Below are 18,036 nucleotides of genomic sequence, written 5' to 3'. Positions count from 1 at the left end.
GAAAGTTATTTGTGATCACTCTACTGATGAACCCACCTGTCTTTCCTTTTTTATTTTATCCCTCCCTCCTTTCCTTTCTTCTTTTATTTTCTTTATAGAAACATACTTGATTCTGACAACTACAGTCCTATACCAGTAACAAGTGAAGAGATGTATAAAAAGGTGATAGGACAGTTCCCATTCCAAGATACAGAGCTGGAAAAGGTAAGGAACACTAAAATAAACTTCTCTGATTTGGCATTCTCTTAAAGCTTTCTTTGTATCAGTCTCATTAAAGGCATAATTTCTAACTCAGTGAGTTAGGAATCTAAAACAGCTTCAAAGGATGATTTTTCAGCTTAGAGGAGCAGAAGTTCCTGTTTGGGGAATCAATCAGTAAATGGCTTTGGGGTACTGTCACCTCTGAAGCGTTTAGGAGATTTCTGGCAGGGTTTCCTTTTGACTTACACGTTGAAATATTTGCTTTTCTTATACTTTGAGGACATTGTATCCAACATATACAGTAAAATTTACCTTGCTATATAATTGTATTGGTTTTGACTGTGCTTTGTGGTGGATGTACTACCACAACAATGTTGCAGACAGTTTCATGATTCCTCCAAATTCCCTCATGCTATACCTTCTTAATCAATTACTCCTCAACCCCTAGCTTTTGGCAACCAACTATCATTGCTATCCATCTACTTTTACCTTTTCTGAAAGGCCTTATAAATGGAGTTATATAGTGTGTAACCATTTGAGATTGGCTTCTTTCACTGAAGATGATGCTTTTGAGACTCATCTAAGTTGCACATATCAATAACTCATTCCTTTTTATTGCTGAGTATGTGTCAGAATTTTTTTATTGGGTTTTACAGGATGTTAGAATCATTTACTTAATTTAATCGTATTCTTTTTAGTATTAGAAAACTGTCACAAATATGTTTTTAAAATGTAGAGTTGTTAAGAAGGCAGTTCCTAGTGTGTAAGAAAATCTCTTTCGCATTTTAATTAGTTAGTAGGTATTTTCAATGTATGGTCATTTGTAACTTTCATTAATTCTTGCTTTTACAGCAACCATTCCCAAAAAAGTTTCCATTTTCTGAATTTGTGCCAAAAGTTTACAACCAAATTAAAGAATTTATCTACGCCTGTCTGAAGTTTTCAGAAGATCTTCATCTAAGGTATAGTATGAAATAATGGAGGTGCAGTAGATACTGAGATATACATAAATATTCTGGAATACTTTTGATGTTCCCTTCAGTTCCAAGTTTGAAAGTTGTAATATAAGCCTCGTATGGTATGCCACTGCCCTATTTATATGGTCAGGTAAAAAAAAGGGAAGTTGGAAACTCTTGAATAATTTCTTTTTATATTACTTACTTTATTCTCTACTGTTTCCTTTATAGATTTGCATTTCTAGTGAGAGTTAAACTAGAAAAGAGTAGTATAATATTCTTGTTTTTACATTATATTGATGAAATGTTAAGGCCAGTAGAGGAGTGGCATGTGAAATTCTTGCTGTGATCTTGCTATCCAATGGAATCTCAAGAGCTTTCTCCAGCATCACAGTTTGAAAGCATCAATTCTTTGGTACTAAGCGGTCTTTATGATCCAGTTCTCACATCTGTACATGATATTGGAAAAACCATAGCTTTGAGTATGCAGACCTTTATCAGCAAAATGATGTCTCTGCTTTTTTAATACACTGTCATGTGAGGTTTGTCATAGCTTTCCTTCTTGACTCTTTGGTTCCTTCACTTTCTGCCTTTAGAGTGGTATCATCTTCATATCTGAGATTGTTGGTATTTCTCCTGGTAGTTTTGATTCCAGTTTGTGATTCATCCACCCTGGCATTTTGTATAATGTACTTTGCATATAAATTAAATAAGCAGGGTTTTTGTTTTTTTAATGGTATGGATGGGAAAACAGTGGAAACAGTGGCTGACTTTATTTTTCTGGGCTCCAAAATCACTGCAGATGGTAATTGCAGCCATGAAATTAAAAGATGCTTACTCCTTGGAAGTAAAGTTAGGACCAACCTAGACAGCATATTAAAAAGCAGAGACATTACTTTGCCATCAAAGGTTCGTCTAGTTAAGGCTATGGTTTTTCCGGTGGTCATGTATGGATGTGAGAGTTGGACTATAAGCTGAGCACTGAAGAATTGATGCTTTTGAACTGTGGTGTTGGAGAAGACTCTTGAGAGTCCCTTGGACTGCAAGGAGATCCAACCAGTCCATCCTAAAGGAGATCAGTCCTGGGTGTTCATTGGAAGGACTGATGTTGAAGCTGAAACTCCAATACTTTGGCCACCTGATGCGAAGAGCTGACTCATTTGAAAAGACCTGATGTTGGGAAAGATTGAGGGCAGGAGGAGAAGGGGACGCCAGAGGATGAGATGGTTGGATGGCATCACTGACTCGATGGACATGGGTCTGGGTGGCCTCTGGGAGTTGGTGATGGACTTGGAGGCCTGGCGTGCTGTGGTTCACGGGGTCACAAAGAGTCGGACTCGACTGAGCGACTGAGCTGAATAGGTCTCTCATGCTTTCTTTACAGCTTTTCTCTTTGTTCCTCTTTCTGTTTTTAAATGGCCTGTTTTCCAATGCCCTGATTCTTTCTTCTGCATTATTTAGTCTGCTGTTGATGCTCTAAGTATTTTTTAATTCTTTTATTGTATACTTCAACTCCAGGATTTGACTTGGGTTCTTTTTTTATAGTTTCTATATCTTTATTAAACTTCTCATTTTATTTGTGCATTGTATTCCAGATTTCATTTTGTTGTCTCTCTGTGTTCTCTTGCATATTATTGAGCTTAATACGATATTTCAAATTCTTTTTAGGGCAATTTGTATGTCTCAGTTTCTTTGGGATTTATTAGTGGAACTCATATTTATTTTCTTTGGTGGTGTCAGGTTGTTTGATTCTCTTTGGTCCACATAGCTTTGTATTGGTGACTCTGCCTTTGTGCTTCTCTGGGGACATGGAGATATATGTCTCCCCTAGGCCACAGGGTGGCAGGACTATTTCTGTACCATGCCTGAAAGGGCCTGGAGCCAAATCACAGGTCTACTTTGGGGTTTCACAATTAGAATGACTGATAGATTGTGGCTCTGCAACTGCACTGAGGAATTCATCTGGGGGTACTTTGGGGGTTTCCTCCTGGTGGGTTCCTGGAAAAGTAGGGTTTCTCTTAGATCATAGTTGGGAGTGGCTGAAGCCAGATTGCACAGCAACTTCAAGATCCACAGTGAGACTGAGGTCACTGGGCCTATCTCTAGGGGTACATATAGGCATGTCTCCTGTTGGATCCCTGGCAGGCACAACTGCCTCCCGTCCATGGGTAAAGTGGGCTAAAGCCAGGTTGTGTGGGCACATTAAACTCTGTAGTCAAATTTGAGATTGGCGGCCCTTCTTCCAGGTGCATGGAAGGTTATTGCTCCAGCAGGTCTCTGAGTAGGCAGGAGTGTTCCTGGTCTGTGGCTATGAATATATAGGGCAATGTTACAGGGATTTTTTTAGTATTTGCAGTCAGACAAAGGTTGGAGAATTTGCCTAGATTCATGAATGAGCATGTTTCTGCCCAGTTATAGGCAGGCAGGGTTTGCAGCTAATCGGAGCTGGAGTTGGGTCATGGAACAATTCAGTTTACAGCTGGAACTGAGGTTGGTGGACCTATTATCCAAAGCACAGGTTTGCATGACTTTTCCTGGGTTGTTTTTCAACTGGTGATGGTGGCAAGTTCAAATAGGCCATGTCCATAGGCTGTCAAGGGTCAGGGTCTGTTCCTGGGTCTGTAGGTAGGACTAAATTAGCAGGTATGCCACATGAGTGAGTTTATGCTTGCCTTCTAAAAGCAACCCTCCTTGGTCTTGGATGCTACCAGAGTTTTACAGTCTTCTTTCTTCAATCCAAAGTTTCACAAAAGTACTTTTGTCTCTGCTTGCCTGCCAAATTATTGTTGCTGAGAAGGGATATGAATGCAGGACTTCCTGTTCTGCTGTTTCTAATGTCATTCCTCTACTTTTAATTGGTCTTACAGAAAATTGCTTGTGTACATGAAAAATAATGATAGTGTCTGGTAAAGAAATGTAACTATAAAAGCAAATATATGATAGTAATAGGACAAAGAATATGAGAGAGGAATTTGATTTACTATTTAAGGATTTTACATTATGCATGAAGTAATATGATCTAGAACAACCACTGAAAAAATGGTCAAAACCATGAAAAAAGTAAAAGTAATAAGCCAGTAATGAAAATAAAAAGGAATCATAGAAAGAATACTCAATCCAGAAACAACCAACTAAAGAATTAAATGGGCTATAGAACAGGTGGAACAAATAGAGATCAACTAAGAAAATGGTAAATTTAAATCCAGTTACAATAGTGTTCCATGTATATTTGAATCAAATCTGTATCTTTAGTTGTTGAATGTTGTAGTCTCTAAATGACAACTGGATTAAATTTGTTAATATTAATATTATTGTACAATTTTCTGTATCCTTTCTTTTTTAAGTCTGCTTTTTTGTCAATTACTGACGAGTGTTATACTATCCAAATATGATTGTAGATTTGTCTATTTCTCTTTTGAGATCTCTCAAGTTTGCTTCATTTATTTGAATATATCTTTTTAAGGTTATGTACAGTTTGAATTATGATATCTTCTTGTTGTATTCATCTTTTAAATTTAATGAAATATCCTTCTTTGTGTTAAAAGTTAAAGTAGTCTTTTTAAAATGCATTTATTTTTTAATATAAATTTATTTATGTTAATTGGAGGCCAATTACTTTGCAATATTATGTTGGTTTTGCCATACATCAACATGAATCCACCATGGGTGTACACGTGTTCCCCATCCTGAACCTCCCCCCCCCAACCTCCCTCCCCATTCCATCCCTCTGGGTCATCTCAGAGCACCAGCCCCAAGCATCCTGTATCATGCATCGAACCTGGACTGATGATTCGTTTCACATGCCATTCTCATACATGTTTCAATGCCATTCTCCCAAATCATCCCACCCTTGCCCTCTCCCCCAGAGTCCAAAAGACTGTTCTATACATATGTGTCTCTTTTGCTGTCTCGCATACTGGATTATCGTTATCATCTTTCTAAATTCCATATATATGTGTTAGTATACTATATTGATGTTTTTCTTTCTGGCTTACTTCACTCTGTATAATCGGCTCCAGTTTCATCCACCTCATTAGAACTGATTCAAATATTCTTTTTAATGGCTGAGTAATACTCCATTGTGCATATGTACCACAGCTTTCTTATCCATTCATCTGCTGATGGACATCTAGGTTGCTTCCATGTCCTGGCTATTATAAACAGTGCTGCGATGAACACTGGGGTACACGTGTCTCTTTCAATTCTGGTTTCCTCGGTGTGTATGCCCAGCAGTGGGATTGCTGGGTTGTATGGCAGTTCTATTTCCAGTTTCTTAAGGAACCTCCACACTGTTCTCCATAGTGGCTGTACTAGTTTCAATTCCCACCAACAGTGTAAGAAGGCTCCCTTTTCTCTGCACCATCTCTAGCATTTATTGCTTGTAGACTTTTGGATCACAGCCATTCTGACTGGTGTGAAATGGTACCTCATTGTGGTTTTGATTTGCATTTCTCTGATAATGAGTGATGTTGAGCATCTTTTCATGTGTTTGTTAGCCATCTGTATGTCTTCTTTGGAGAAATGTCTGTTTAGTTCTTTGGCCCATTTTTTGATTGGGTCATTTATTTTTCTGGAGTTGAGCTGCAGGAGTTGCGTGTATGTTTTTGAGATTAATTCTTTGTCAGTTGCTTCATTTGCTGTTATTTTCTCCCATTCTGAAGGCTGTCTTTTCACCTTGCTTATAGTTTCCTTTGTTGTACAGAAGCTTTTAATTTTAATTAGATCCCATTTGTTTATTTTTGCTTTTATTTCCAATATTCTGGGAGGTGGGTCATAGAGGATCCTGCTGTGATTTATGTCCGAGAGTGTTTTGCCTATGTTCTCCTCTAGGAGTTTTATAGTTTCTGGTCTTACATTTAGATCTTTAATCCATTTTGAGTTTATTTTTGTGTATGGTGTTAGAAAGTGTTCTAGTTTCATTCTTTTACAAGTGGTTGGCCAGTTTTCCCAGCACCACTTGTTAAAGAGATTGTCTTTTCTCCATTGTATACTCTTGCCTCCTTTGTCAAAATTATCCTCAGTGTTGAAAAATTGAAAGCATTTCCCCTAAAGTCAGGAACAAGACAAGGGTGTCCACTTTCACCACTACTATTCAACATAGTTTTGGAAGTTTAGGCCCCAGCAATCAGAGCAAAAAAAGAAATAAAAGGAATCCAAATTGGAAAAGAAGTAAAACTCTCACTGTTCGCAGATGACATGATGCTCTACATAAAAAACCCTAATCAATGCATATAGTAAAGTTGCAAGATATAAAATCAACACACAGAAATCCCTTGCATTCCTATACACTAATAATGAGAAAATAGAAAGAGAAATTAAGGAAACAATTCAATTCACCATTGCAACAAAAAGAATAAAATACTTAGGAATATATGTACCTAAAGAAACAAAAGACCTATATATAGAAAACTATAACACACTGGTGAAAGAAATCAAAGAGGACACTAATAGATGGAGAAATACACCGTGTTCATGGATCAGAAGGATCAATATAGTGAAAATGAGTATACTACCCAAAACAATCTATAGATTCAATGCAATCCTTATCAAGATACCAGCGGTATTTTTCACAGAGCTAGAACAAATAATTTCACAATTTGTATGGATATACAAAAAACCTCGAATAGCCAAAGCAATCTTGAGAAAGAAGAATGGAACTGGAACAATCAACCTGCCTGACTTCAGGCTCTACTACAAAGCCACAGTCATCAAGACAGGATGGTACTGGCACAAAGACAGAAATATAGATCAATGGAATAAAATTTAAAATAGTCTTGATGTCTTGCTTGCTTTGTATTAATACAACTACCACTTTCTTTTATGGTATGCATTTGTCTCTTCTATTACTTATAACCTTTTTTAGCATGTTATTTTCAGATAATTTCAACATTACATAAGAATTTTGAAAATGTGCTGAACTGAAAGCTTTTTCCCCAGATTCTTCAGTTTTTTGAAATGTTGCCATATTGACTTTATTACTTTCTTTTTCCCTCTTCTACTGTCTCTGTATATGTACCTATGGGCGTTTAGCATTTTAATGTCTTTTGGTTCATGTTAATTTTAATTATCTAGTTAAGATTTTTGTTTTCTGTGTATAGTTTCCATTTTTCCTTTTGTAATAAGTAATGTTTGTATTAAAGTACTTTGAGACCATGTATTTATTCTTTTAGTTACTAGATGTCTTTCACTATAGTATTCGTTAATGATTCTTGCCTGAATCAGTTTTTTTCCTCTGATAATTTAGTTAATATAAGATTATTTATTCCTTAAGGGGCTACTTCATTGGAGCAATAGTAAAAAATCTGCTTGGAGTGCAGAAGACTCAGGTTCAATCCTGGGTCAGGAAGATCCCCTAGTAGAGGAAATGGCACCCACTCCAGTGTTCTTGCTGGGACAAAACCATGGAGGAGAGGGAGAGGAGAGAAGAGGAGCTTGGGGGCTACAGTCTTTGGAGTCACAAAGACTCAGACACTACTGAGCAACTCTGTGTGTGTGTGTGTGTGTGTGTGTGTGTGTGTGTGTGTATGTGTGTGTGAGAGTCACTCAGTCACATCTGACTCTTTGTGACGCCATAAACTGTAGCCTCCAGGGGTCCTGTGTCCATGGAATCCTCCAGGCAAGAATACAGGAGTGGTTTGCCATTCTCTTCTCTGGGGAGCAACTGAACATGTCAATATGTATTACTTCGCATTCTGTATTAAGGAATCCTTCTGCATTACCTGTTCACCTGTCTGTTTATCTTTCTATCTGTCTACCTATGATCTCCTATTATTGTATTAGACTCATAGATTTTTACATCATTCAGTCAGGTTGTTCCTTTAATGACCTTATTCATTTTGATGCTTAGATGGTCCCAGATGTAGCTGGTGTGAGCTACCTCAAGCTGATTCATATGACATGTTGATGCACTTTTATCATTTTGGGCAAATTTCCTAACTTAATCATGATACCATTAATTTTTTTAAGGTGCTTAGTTCTTTTTAGTGCTGAATGGCATCTTGACAACAAGATCTGGCCATGTGTCCTTGTATTTAAAATGTGTCAGTTTGAATCAACAAGTAGCTAGGTATCAGTTTTTTATTCATTCTGCCTAATTAGAATATTTATTCTATTACATGAACTTATTTAGTGATTTATGTTGATTTAAGTCTTAGATCTAGCTGTTGTTTTTCTATTTGTTCCATTCTTTTTTTTTTAGGCTCCTTTTGTTCCCCCTGTTTTCCTTCCTTCTTCTAGATTACAGTCTTTTAGTATTATGATTTAGTTTCCCTATTACTGGAGTATAACTTTTAACTTTATTTATTGTTTGTTTGTATTTGTTCTGGGGATTATAATGTGTATTCTTAAGTTATTAGTTTATCTTGGATAATGATATGTCACTTTACATGTAATTTAAGAATCTTACAACAGTATAATATAATTTACCTTTACACTTTTTTAATATGGTTGGTATATACTTATACAGTTGTTTTTAAATGCTAAATATGTTATTGTTTGTGCTTTGAACATTTCTCTGTATTTTAAAATTCAAGAAGGAAAAGTAGTTCATTATACTTATCCACAGATTTGCTATTTCCAGGCCTTCTCATTCTTTCTTACAGATCTATTTTATGACTTGGTGTCATTTTCTTTCAGTGTAAAGAATTCTTTTAGTTATTCTTTTAGTGTATATCTGCTGGTTTTAGATTTTCTTAGCTTTTGTTTATCTAAAAATATTTTTTCATCTGTTTTCAAAGTTATCCCTTTCCCAACCCCTTAAAGATGTTATGCCTCTGTTTGCTTTCATTGTTGCTGAAGAGAGATAAGCCAGTAGTCACTGGTATTAATCTAAATGTATTGTCTTTTTTTTTCTGGTTGTCTTTAAGGTTTCCTCTTTATCTTTGCATTTTGCAGTGTTTGATCTTCTTGTGAGATTTCATTTGCATCAGTTCTCTTGGGGTTGTGTTAAACTTCTGAGATCTGTAGGTTGAGATCTTTTATTAGGATTGGAGATGATGTTGCCAGTTTACCCTTAAATATGTCTCTTTTCTCATTTCTCCTTTTGCAACTCATTGTTGTTGTTCAGTTGCTCAGTCATGTTCGATTCTTTTCGACCCCATGGACTGCAGCACACCAGGCTTCACTGTGCCTCCTAGCTGCTAAATATATCATTCAGATTTCATCATTACTTGAGTGGACTGAATGTGTCTCAGTTTTTATTAGTTTCAAATTACTTATGATTTCAGTTCTAAAAATTCTATTGTAAAGTCTCTTTGTCCTTAAGACTCTGAAATTCCAAAGCTTCTGTCCAGGGGCTTATCTCTGATTTTAACAGGATTTGAGTTGGGCTGGGTTTCAGCTTTGATTGGTTTTTACTCTTCTTTGGATTGCAAACTGTGCAACATTTCTCTCTGATTTCTAGCACTCCCCACCCCTACCCCACCCCCACGCACCATTTCTTATGGAACAGAATTGTTTTAGGGAAGAATTGTTGGGTTAGTATGTTTATTTTTGTTTAGAGGCTCTTCCAAGATTACAGTCCATACTAGCAGCCCACACTATTAAAGGATTAAGTGGTTTTTTGTTGTTTTTTGCTTTTTTTTTTCATTGCACCAAAGTCTCTCAGCATATGACTGTTTCACTCTCTCATCTCTGTGTATCCAGATTAGGCAACTGGCCTTAGATATGAAAGTGATGGCTACTTTCTGCTCATCTTTCAAGAGCTTTATCTCAGTGTGCAATTTAACTCAGTTATACACTTTTGTGTATATTATACTTCATTAATATTAAAGGAAAATACAACTTTTAGCTTAGACTTACTTTTCTTCTGCTTTTAAAGGTAATGACAGTGTTTCTTGATCTTTGACATTCTAATCTAAGAATAGAATTTCTACCAGATCTTCTTAAAGCATAACAGAAATATGTAATATAAGTAGAGATGCTAGGTGAGTGATTACTATCAGAGTCACCAGATTATTTTGGGCCCCTGTGTTCATCATTTTTATAGCAACCTGTACTTATTCATTACATATACTGTAATTGATATGATATAACTGTGAGTTTAATATATGAAGGCAGGAACCATGAATATTTCTTCGCCATTGTAAATTCAGTATTCCATCAAAACAAGTGTAACTTCAATATCCCTTCACCATTGTAATTTCAGTACTCCATTAACACATTTTTGTAATGAAGTTTTAAATTCAGTAACATTTTTGGAAAGGGTGGCAATAGGCCAGAGGTTATCATTCAGTTAAATATATCCTGTAAGGATATTTTGAGGTATCTTTTTTCCCCTAACTGAATTTACTACCTGGATTCCTTGCAGTCTTATTTATTTCTAATAATTCTGTCTTCCGCATAATAGACAATCTAGTTTATGTACATATTTAGTAATTTAACATTTTTAATTGAACTATATACTAAGCCTCTGATATTCTGTAGAAAGAAATCAGTAAGATAAAATTTGTGACCTTTGCTCACAAGCAATAAATTATTGAAAAAGAACTGCTTACAGATCTTTATGTTTATTTCTTGATAAAGAAGTATCATTGCAATGCTGAATTTATTTTGAAGAAATATTTGTCTCAAAACAGTTTCTTTTATAGAGAGACATCTTGGGTGACACTTTTAGGGGCTTGTGAAAGATATATAGTTCTGAAATTTTGTTTGTTGATTGTAAGATTTATTTTTAAAACTTTGCTTGTAAAGATAGTTTTGGAGTTATTTTCTTTATGTTTAGTTTCCTTTACTGAATAAAAAGTATCATTATTGATCACTTTTGGAATAGTAAGGATTATAAAACATTTAGGTAGAATTACATTATTGGTTTCTTTTCAAAGTCAGGGGAAAAGGCAGTGCCAAGATAGATGTAGGGAATTAAGAAGTACATACTACTGCGATTGGACTAATAAACTACAAGGATATGTTATACAGCACAGGGAATATAGCCAATGTTTTATAACTTTAAGTGGAATATAATCTTTAAAAATTTTGATTCATTTTGTTGTCTACCTGAAAGTAATAAAATCTTATAAATCAATAATAAAGGAGAGAAATGGTAGAGACCTAGTAGATGCTGAAGAGATCAAGAAGCGATGGAAAGAATCCACAGAAGAACTGTACAAAAAATATCTTAATGTACTGGATTACTACACTGGTGTGCTCAGTCACCCAGAGCCAGACATTCTGGAGTGCAAAGTCAACTGCTGTTAATAAAGCTAGTGAATGTGACAGACTTCCAGTAGAACTATTCAAAACCCTAAAGGATGATGCCTTCAAGATGTTGCATTCAATATGCCAGCAAATCTGGAAGACCCAGCAGTGGTCTTCCTGGTCACAGGACTGGAAAAGGTCAATCCTCATGCCAGTTCCCAGGGCTAACCATCAGACAGTTACACTCATCTCCCATGAAGTCATGCTTAAAATCTTGCATGTTAGGTTCAGCATTATGTGAACCAAGAACTTCCAGATATCCAATCTGGATTTAGAAAAGGAAGAGGAACCAGAGATCAAATTGGCAACATTCTATGGATCATAGAGGTTAGGGAATTCCAGAAAAATATCTACCCCTTTTTAATCGACTGCACTAAAGCCTTTGACTGTGTGAATCATAAAAAACTGTGGAAAGCTCTTAAAGAGATGGGAATACCAGACTATCCTACCTATCTTCTGAGAAACCTGTTTGTAGGTCAAGAAGCAACAGTTAGAACCCTGTATGGAGCAACTGATTGGTTCAAGATTGAGAAAGGAACACGACAGGGCTGTCTGCTGTCACCCTCTTTGCTTAACCTATACACTGAGCACATCATGAGAAATGCTGGGCTGGATGAGTTGCAGACTGAAATCAAGGTAGACAGGAGAAACATCAACATCCTCAGATATGCAGATGATACCACTCTAATGGCAGAAAGCAAAGAGGACCTAAGGAACCTCTTGATGAAGGTGAAGGAGGAGAGTGAAAGAGCCTGCTTAAAACTACGTATTATAAAACCAAGATCATGGCATCCAGCCCTATACTTCATGGCAAATAGAAGGGGAAAATGTGGAAATAGTGACAGAATTCCTCTTCCTGGGCTCTAAAATCACTGTGGATGGTGACTGCAGCCATGAAATCAGAAGATGATTGCTTCTTGGCAGGAAAACTATGACAAATCTAGACAACGTGTGAAAAATAGACATTGCCCTACCGACAGAAGTCTGTGGAGTCACAGCTGTGGGCTTCCCAGCGGTCTCATACAGCTATGAGAGCTGGACTGTAAGAAAGGTAGAGCACCACAGAATTGATGCCTTCGAACTGTGGTGTTGGAGAAGACTCCTGAAAGTCCCTTGGACAGCAAGGAGATCAAACCAGTCAATCTTAAGGGAAATCAACCCTGAATTCTTGGAAGGACTGATGCTGAATCTCCAGTGTTTTGGTCATCTGATGCTAACAGCTGACTCATTGGAAAAGCCCCTGATGCTGGGAAAGATTGAGGGCAGAAGGGAGATAGGGTGTCAAGAGGATGAGGTGGCTGGGTGGAATCACCAATGCAATGGACATGAACTTGGGCGAGCTTCAGGAAATAGTGAGGGTCGAGAACGCCTGGCGTGTTGCAGTCGATGGGGTCACAAAGAGTTGGACATGACTGGGCAACTGAACAACAAGAAGATATAATATGAAAGATGATGACATAGGAGCAGAGATATTTTTCTTTTTTTAGCGGCCTTTATCAGCTAATTGCACAGGAAGGCTACAGAGAGATCAGCTTGAAAATTTATGAATATTAACTGTGAAGGAATTTGAATGTGTGGGAGAAATAAGGGTTTCAGGACACAGAATCATGTTAGAGGATTCTTTCATGAGAGGTAGTGTAGCATAGTGTTTTAAGTGTTGTAGGCTTTAGATCTAGACTGCCTTATTAAAATCTTTTCCTTTTTTGCTATCTGCTCAATACTAAAATTATTTCACATGGTTATTGTGAAGGTTAAATGAATTTTTATACATTAAAATATTTAGAACCTAATTTCTGAAGTACAATAAATATTTCCTGCAGTTATTATTATTATTATTATTAAAGTACTACTAGAGCCTTGTTTGCAAGATAATTCTCCTACCTATGACTGATTCTTGATACTTCCTTTTTAGCTCAACTGAAGTTGATGACATGATTCGTAAATCAACAAACCTGTTGCTAACTAGGACTCTAAGCAACTCTCTGCAGAATGTCATTAAAAGGAAGAATATTGGACTTACTGAGGTAACTCTGCTATTATTGGAGGCAGTCAAGGCAATACGTGAATAGATCTCCTAAGTCCTGGGGCTTGTGTGTTAATTAATTACAATTTTCTGTGTGGTCTGTCATGTTCTTCATGGGATCATGGTGAAAGTGCAAAATAAATTCCTTGTATTTTTCATTTGTTGCCTTGGAGAAATCTAGTATTTTTTTGGAGAAGTCACTGTTTTTTCTCTCTCTCATTATCTTCACTAATTTAACTGGTTTTCCTTTCTGAGGTTATTGGGTTAAATTTGTATTATATGCCATTGATTATATATTTTAAAATTGTTGATTGGAGAATAGAGTCAATGTCAGGATCCTGTTTAAAATAATGACACTTTGAGTACAGCATACAGTATAAAATCACATTTTGCCTACATCAGTCACTGATGCCAGGGATATTAGCATTCATAGTCATTGGTTAGTGTTAGGTTCAGATTTTGGTTTTGAGATACATTAGGAATATGAATAGAAAATTACTCTTAATTAGCATGTAACTGGGAATTTAGGACTGAGGAAATGTGAGAGAAAGGCAGTTGTCACATTTCTGTGGAAGCTTACACAATCTCACAAAGGATGAAGGGATATTGTACATATGTTGAGAACAGTATCTTGGCAAACTGAATATCTGATGCATTGTCATAAGTCCTAAAATTTAGAAAGATGTGAAATTTCCCTTTTCGTAGAAACCCAGGTTTGTGTGGGAGCCTCAGCCTACCATTTTATGGAAATCATAGTGCTAAAAGTGAGAGATGTGAGGAATCTTCTTCACAAGCAAAGAGAAAGGCTATTGGCCATCTACTTTACCTATATAGGTGGTGTAGTTTCAAATTCGGTTGGTCTAGAAAATTGACATTTTTAGGTATATGTTACCAAGATGAACATCAGAAAGTGATTAACTATACTGACCCATAGGTAAATATAGCTGGAAGCCAGGTGAACATCTATTGTTATTTCTGATTTTGAAGTGATTGTTTCTTTCCCCGTGTTAATATTTTAAAATACTGTATTATATAAATAGTGTATTACAACATGGGACATTGCCAGTGATTGAATTCTACTTATAACCAACTTATTTTTTTAAAGTCACATTTGACATTATTAGACAGTCCCTTTGCAGTGCTTTGTTTCTGTTGCCTGATCTAGAAGTGATAGTTGTTGCCATTATGTGTCTGAGGATAGGCTAACTTCTTTTGTAGTCAGGTACGCTACAAAGTTGTAGTCAGGAACGCTACAAAGAACCAATTTCAACTAAAAATTTGGCAGTCCTTCTATTTTGAGACTATTCTGTTCTCCTTTTCTGAATCCCAAGTAAGACAAGAAATTTATTTATTTTATGAACTTCTGCATTCAGTTCAGTAGAGTCGCTCAGTCGTGTCCGACTCTTTGCAACCCAATGAATCACAGCACGCCAGGCCTCCGAGTCCATCGCCAACTCCCAGAGTTCACTCAGATTCATGTCCATCGAGTCAGTGATGACATCCAGCCATCTCATCCTCTGTCGTCCCCTTCTCCTCCTGCCCCCAATCCCTCCCAGCATCAGAGTCTTTTCCAATGAGCCAACTCTTCGCATGAGGTGGCCAAAGTACTGGAGTATCAGCTTTAGCATCATTCCTTCCAAAGAAATCCCAGGGCTGATCTCCTTCAGAATGGACTGGTTGGATCTCCTTGCAGTCCAAGGGACTCTCAAGAGTCTTCTCCAACACCACAGTTCAAAAGCATCAATTCTTTGGCGCTCAGCCTTCTTCACAGTCCAACTCTCACATCCATACATGACTATTGGAAAACCATAGCCTTGACTAGACGGACCTTAGTTGGCAAAGTAATGTCTCTGCTTTTGAATATGCTATCTAGGTTGGTCATAACTTTTCTTCCTAGGAGTAAGCGTCTTTTAATTTCATGGCTGCAATCACCATCTGCAGTGATTTTAGAGCCCCCCAAAATAAAGTTTCACACTGTTTCCCCATGTATTTCCCAGAAATGATGGGACCAGATGCCATGATCTTCGTTTTCTGAATGTTGAGCTTTAAGCCAACTTTTTCACTCTCTTCTTTCATTTTCATCAAAAGGCTTTTTAGTTCCTCTTCGCTTTCTGCCATAAGGGTGGTGTCATCTGCATATCTGAGGTTATTGATATTTCTCCCGGCAATCTTGATTCCAGCTTGTGTTTCTTCCAGTCCAGCGTTTCTCATAATGTACACTGCATACAAGTGAAATAAGCGGGGTGACAATGTATGGTCTTGACGTACTCCTTTTCCTAATTGGAACCAGTCTGTTGTTCCATGTCCAGTTCTAACTGTTGCTTCCTGACCTGCATACAGACTTCTCAAGAGGCAGGTCAGCTGGTCTGGTATTCCTATCTCTCTCAGTTTTTTCCACAGTTTCTTGTGATCCACACAGTCAAAGGCTTTGGCATAGTCAATAAAGCAGAAATAGATGTTTTTTTGGAACTCTCTTGCTTTATCCATGATCCAGCAAATGTTGGCAATTTGATCTCTGGTTCCTCTGCCTTTTCTAAATCCAGCTTGAACGTCAGGAAGTTCACGGTTCACATATTGCTGAAGCCTGGCTTGGAGAATTCTTAGCGTTACTTTACTAGGATGTGAGATGAGTGCAATTGTGCAGTAGTTTGAGCATTCTTTGGCATTGCCTTTCTTTGGGATTGAAATGAAAACTGACCTTTTCCAGTCCTGTGGCCACTGCTGAGTTTTCCAAATTTGCTGACATATTGAGTACAGCACTTTCACAGCATCATCTTTCAGGATTTGAAATAGCTCCACTGGAATTCCATCACCTCCACTAGCATTGTTTGTAGTGATGCTTCCTAAGGCCCACTTGACTTCACATTCCAGGAGGTCTGGCTCTAGATGAGTGATCACACCATCGTGATTATCTGGGTCGTGAAGATCTTTTTTGTACAGTTCTTCTGTGTATTCTTGCCACCTCTTCTTATATCTTCTCCTTCTGTTAGGTCCAGACCATTTCTGTCCTTTATCGAGCCCATCTTTGCATGAACGGTTCCCTTGGTATCTCTAATTTTCTTGAAGAGATCTCTAGTCTTTCCCATTCTGTTCTTTTCCTCTATTTCTTTGCATTGATCGCTAAAGAAGGCTTTCTTATCTCTTCTTGCTATTCTTTGGAACTCTGCATTCAGATGCTTATATCTTCCCTTTTCTCCTTAGCTTTTCACTTCTCTTCTTTTCACAGCTCTTTGTAAGGCCTCCCCAGTCAGCCATTTTGCTTTTTTGCATTTCTTTTCCATGGGGATGATCTTGATCCTTGTCTCCTGTACAGTGTCACGAACCTCCGTCCATAGTTCATCAGGCACTCTATCTATCAGATCTAAGCCCTTAAATCTATTTCTCACTTCCACTGTATAATCATAAGGGGTTTGATTTAGGTCATATCTGAATGGTCTAGCAGTTTTCCCTCTTTTCTTCAATTTGAATCTGAATTTGGTAATAAGGAGTTCATGATCTGAGCCACAGTCAGCTCCTGGTCTTGTTTTTGTTGACTGTATAGAGCTTCTCCATCTTTGGCTACAAAGAATGTAATCAATCTGATTTCGGTATTGACCATCTGGTGATGTCCATGTGTAGAGTCTTCTCTTGTGTTGTTGGAAGAGGGTGTTTGCTATGACCAGTGCATTATCTTGGCAAAACTCTATTAGTCTTTGCCCTGCTTCATTCCACATTCCAAGGCCAAATTTGCCTGTTACTCCAGGTGTTTCTTGACTTCCTACTCTTGCATTCCAGTCCCCTATAATGAAAAGGACATCTTCTTTTGGGTGTTAGTTCTAAAAGGTCTTGTAGGTCTTCATAGAACCGTTCAACTTCAGCTTCTTCAGCGTTATTGGTTGGGGCATAGACTTGGATTACCGTGATATTGAATGGTTTGCCTTGGAGATGAATAGAGATCATTCTGCCGTTTTTGAGATTGCATCCAAGTACAGCATTTTGGACTCTTTTGTTGACCATCGTGGCTACTCCATTTCTTCTGAGGGATTCCTGCCCACAGTAGTAGATATAATGGTCATCTGAGTTAAATTCACCCATTCCAGTCCATTTTAGTTCGCTGATTCTTAGAATGTCGACATTCACTCTTGCCATCTCGTTTGACCACTTCCAATTTGTCTTGATTCATGGACCTGACATTCCAGGTTCCTATGCAATATTGCTCTTAAAGCTTCAGACCTTGCTTCTATCACCAGTCACATCCACAACTGGGTATTGTTTTTGCTTTGGCTCCATCCCTTCATTCTTTCTGCAGTTATTTCTCCATTGATCTCCAGTAGCATATTAGGCACCTACTGACCTGGGGAGTTCCTTTTTCAGTATCCTATCATTTTGCCTTTTCATACTGTTCATGGGGTTCTGAAGGCAAGAATACTTGTTTGCCATTCCCTTCTCCAGTGGACCACATTCTGTCAGACCTTTCCACCATGACCTGCCTGTCTTGGGTTGCCCCGAGGGCATGGTTTAGTTTCGTTGAGTTAGACAAGGCTGTGGTCCTAGTGTGATTAGATTGACTAATTGTCTGTAAGTATGGTTTCAGTGTGTCTGCCCTCTGATGCCCTCTTGCAACACCTACCATCTTACTTGGGTTTCTCTTACCTTGGGCGTGGGGTATCTCTTCAGGGCTGC

The 18,036-nt window shown here is 37.6% G+C and overlaps 1 protein-coding gene across 2 annotated transcripts in view; it reads left to right on the top strand.

The window, feature by feature from the left end:
* EXOC6B (exocyst complex component 6B) overlaps positions 1 to 18,036 on the top strand; it is a 708,301-nt gene that overhangs the window by 396,864 nt on the left and 293,401 nt on the right. For both annotated transcript variants that reach the window (XM_012173630.3, XM_060412346.1), the window contains 3 exons: positions 99 to 204; positions 1,054 to 1,163; positions 13,264 to 13,375. In XM_012173630.3, coding sequence (XP_012029020.2) covers positions 99 to 204; positions 1,054 to 1,163; positions 13,264 to 13,375 — 328 coding nt within the window. The remainder of the gene's footprint in view (positions 1 to 98; positions 205 to 1,053; positions 1,164 to 13,263; positions 13,376 to 18,036) is intronic.

The sequence above is a fragment of the Ovis aries genome, chromosome 3 (genome assembly GCF_016772045.2).
Source record: "Ovis aries strain OAR_USU_Benz2616 breed Rambouillet chromosome 3, ARS-UI_Ramb_v3.0, whole genome shotgun sequence".
Lineage (NCBI taxonomy): Eukaryota > Metazoa > Chordata > Mammalia > Artiodactyla > Bovidae > Ovis > Ovis aries.
This window is presented reverse-complemented; position numbering and strand designations above follow the sequence as displayed.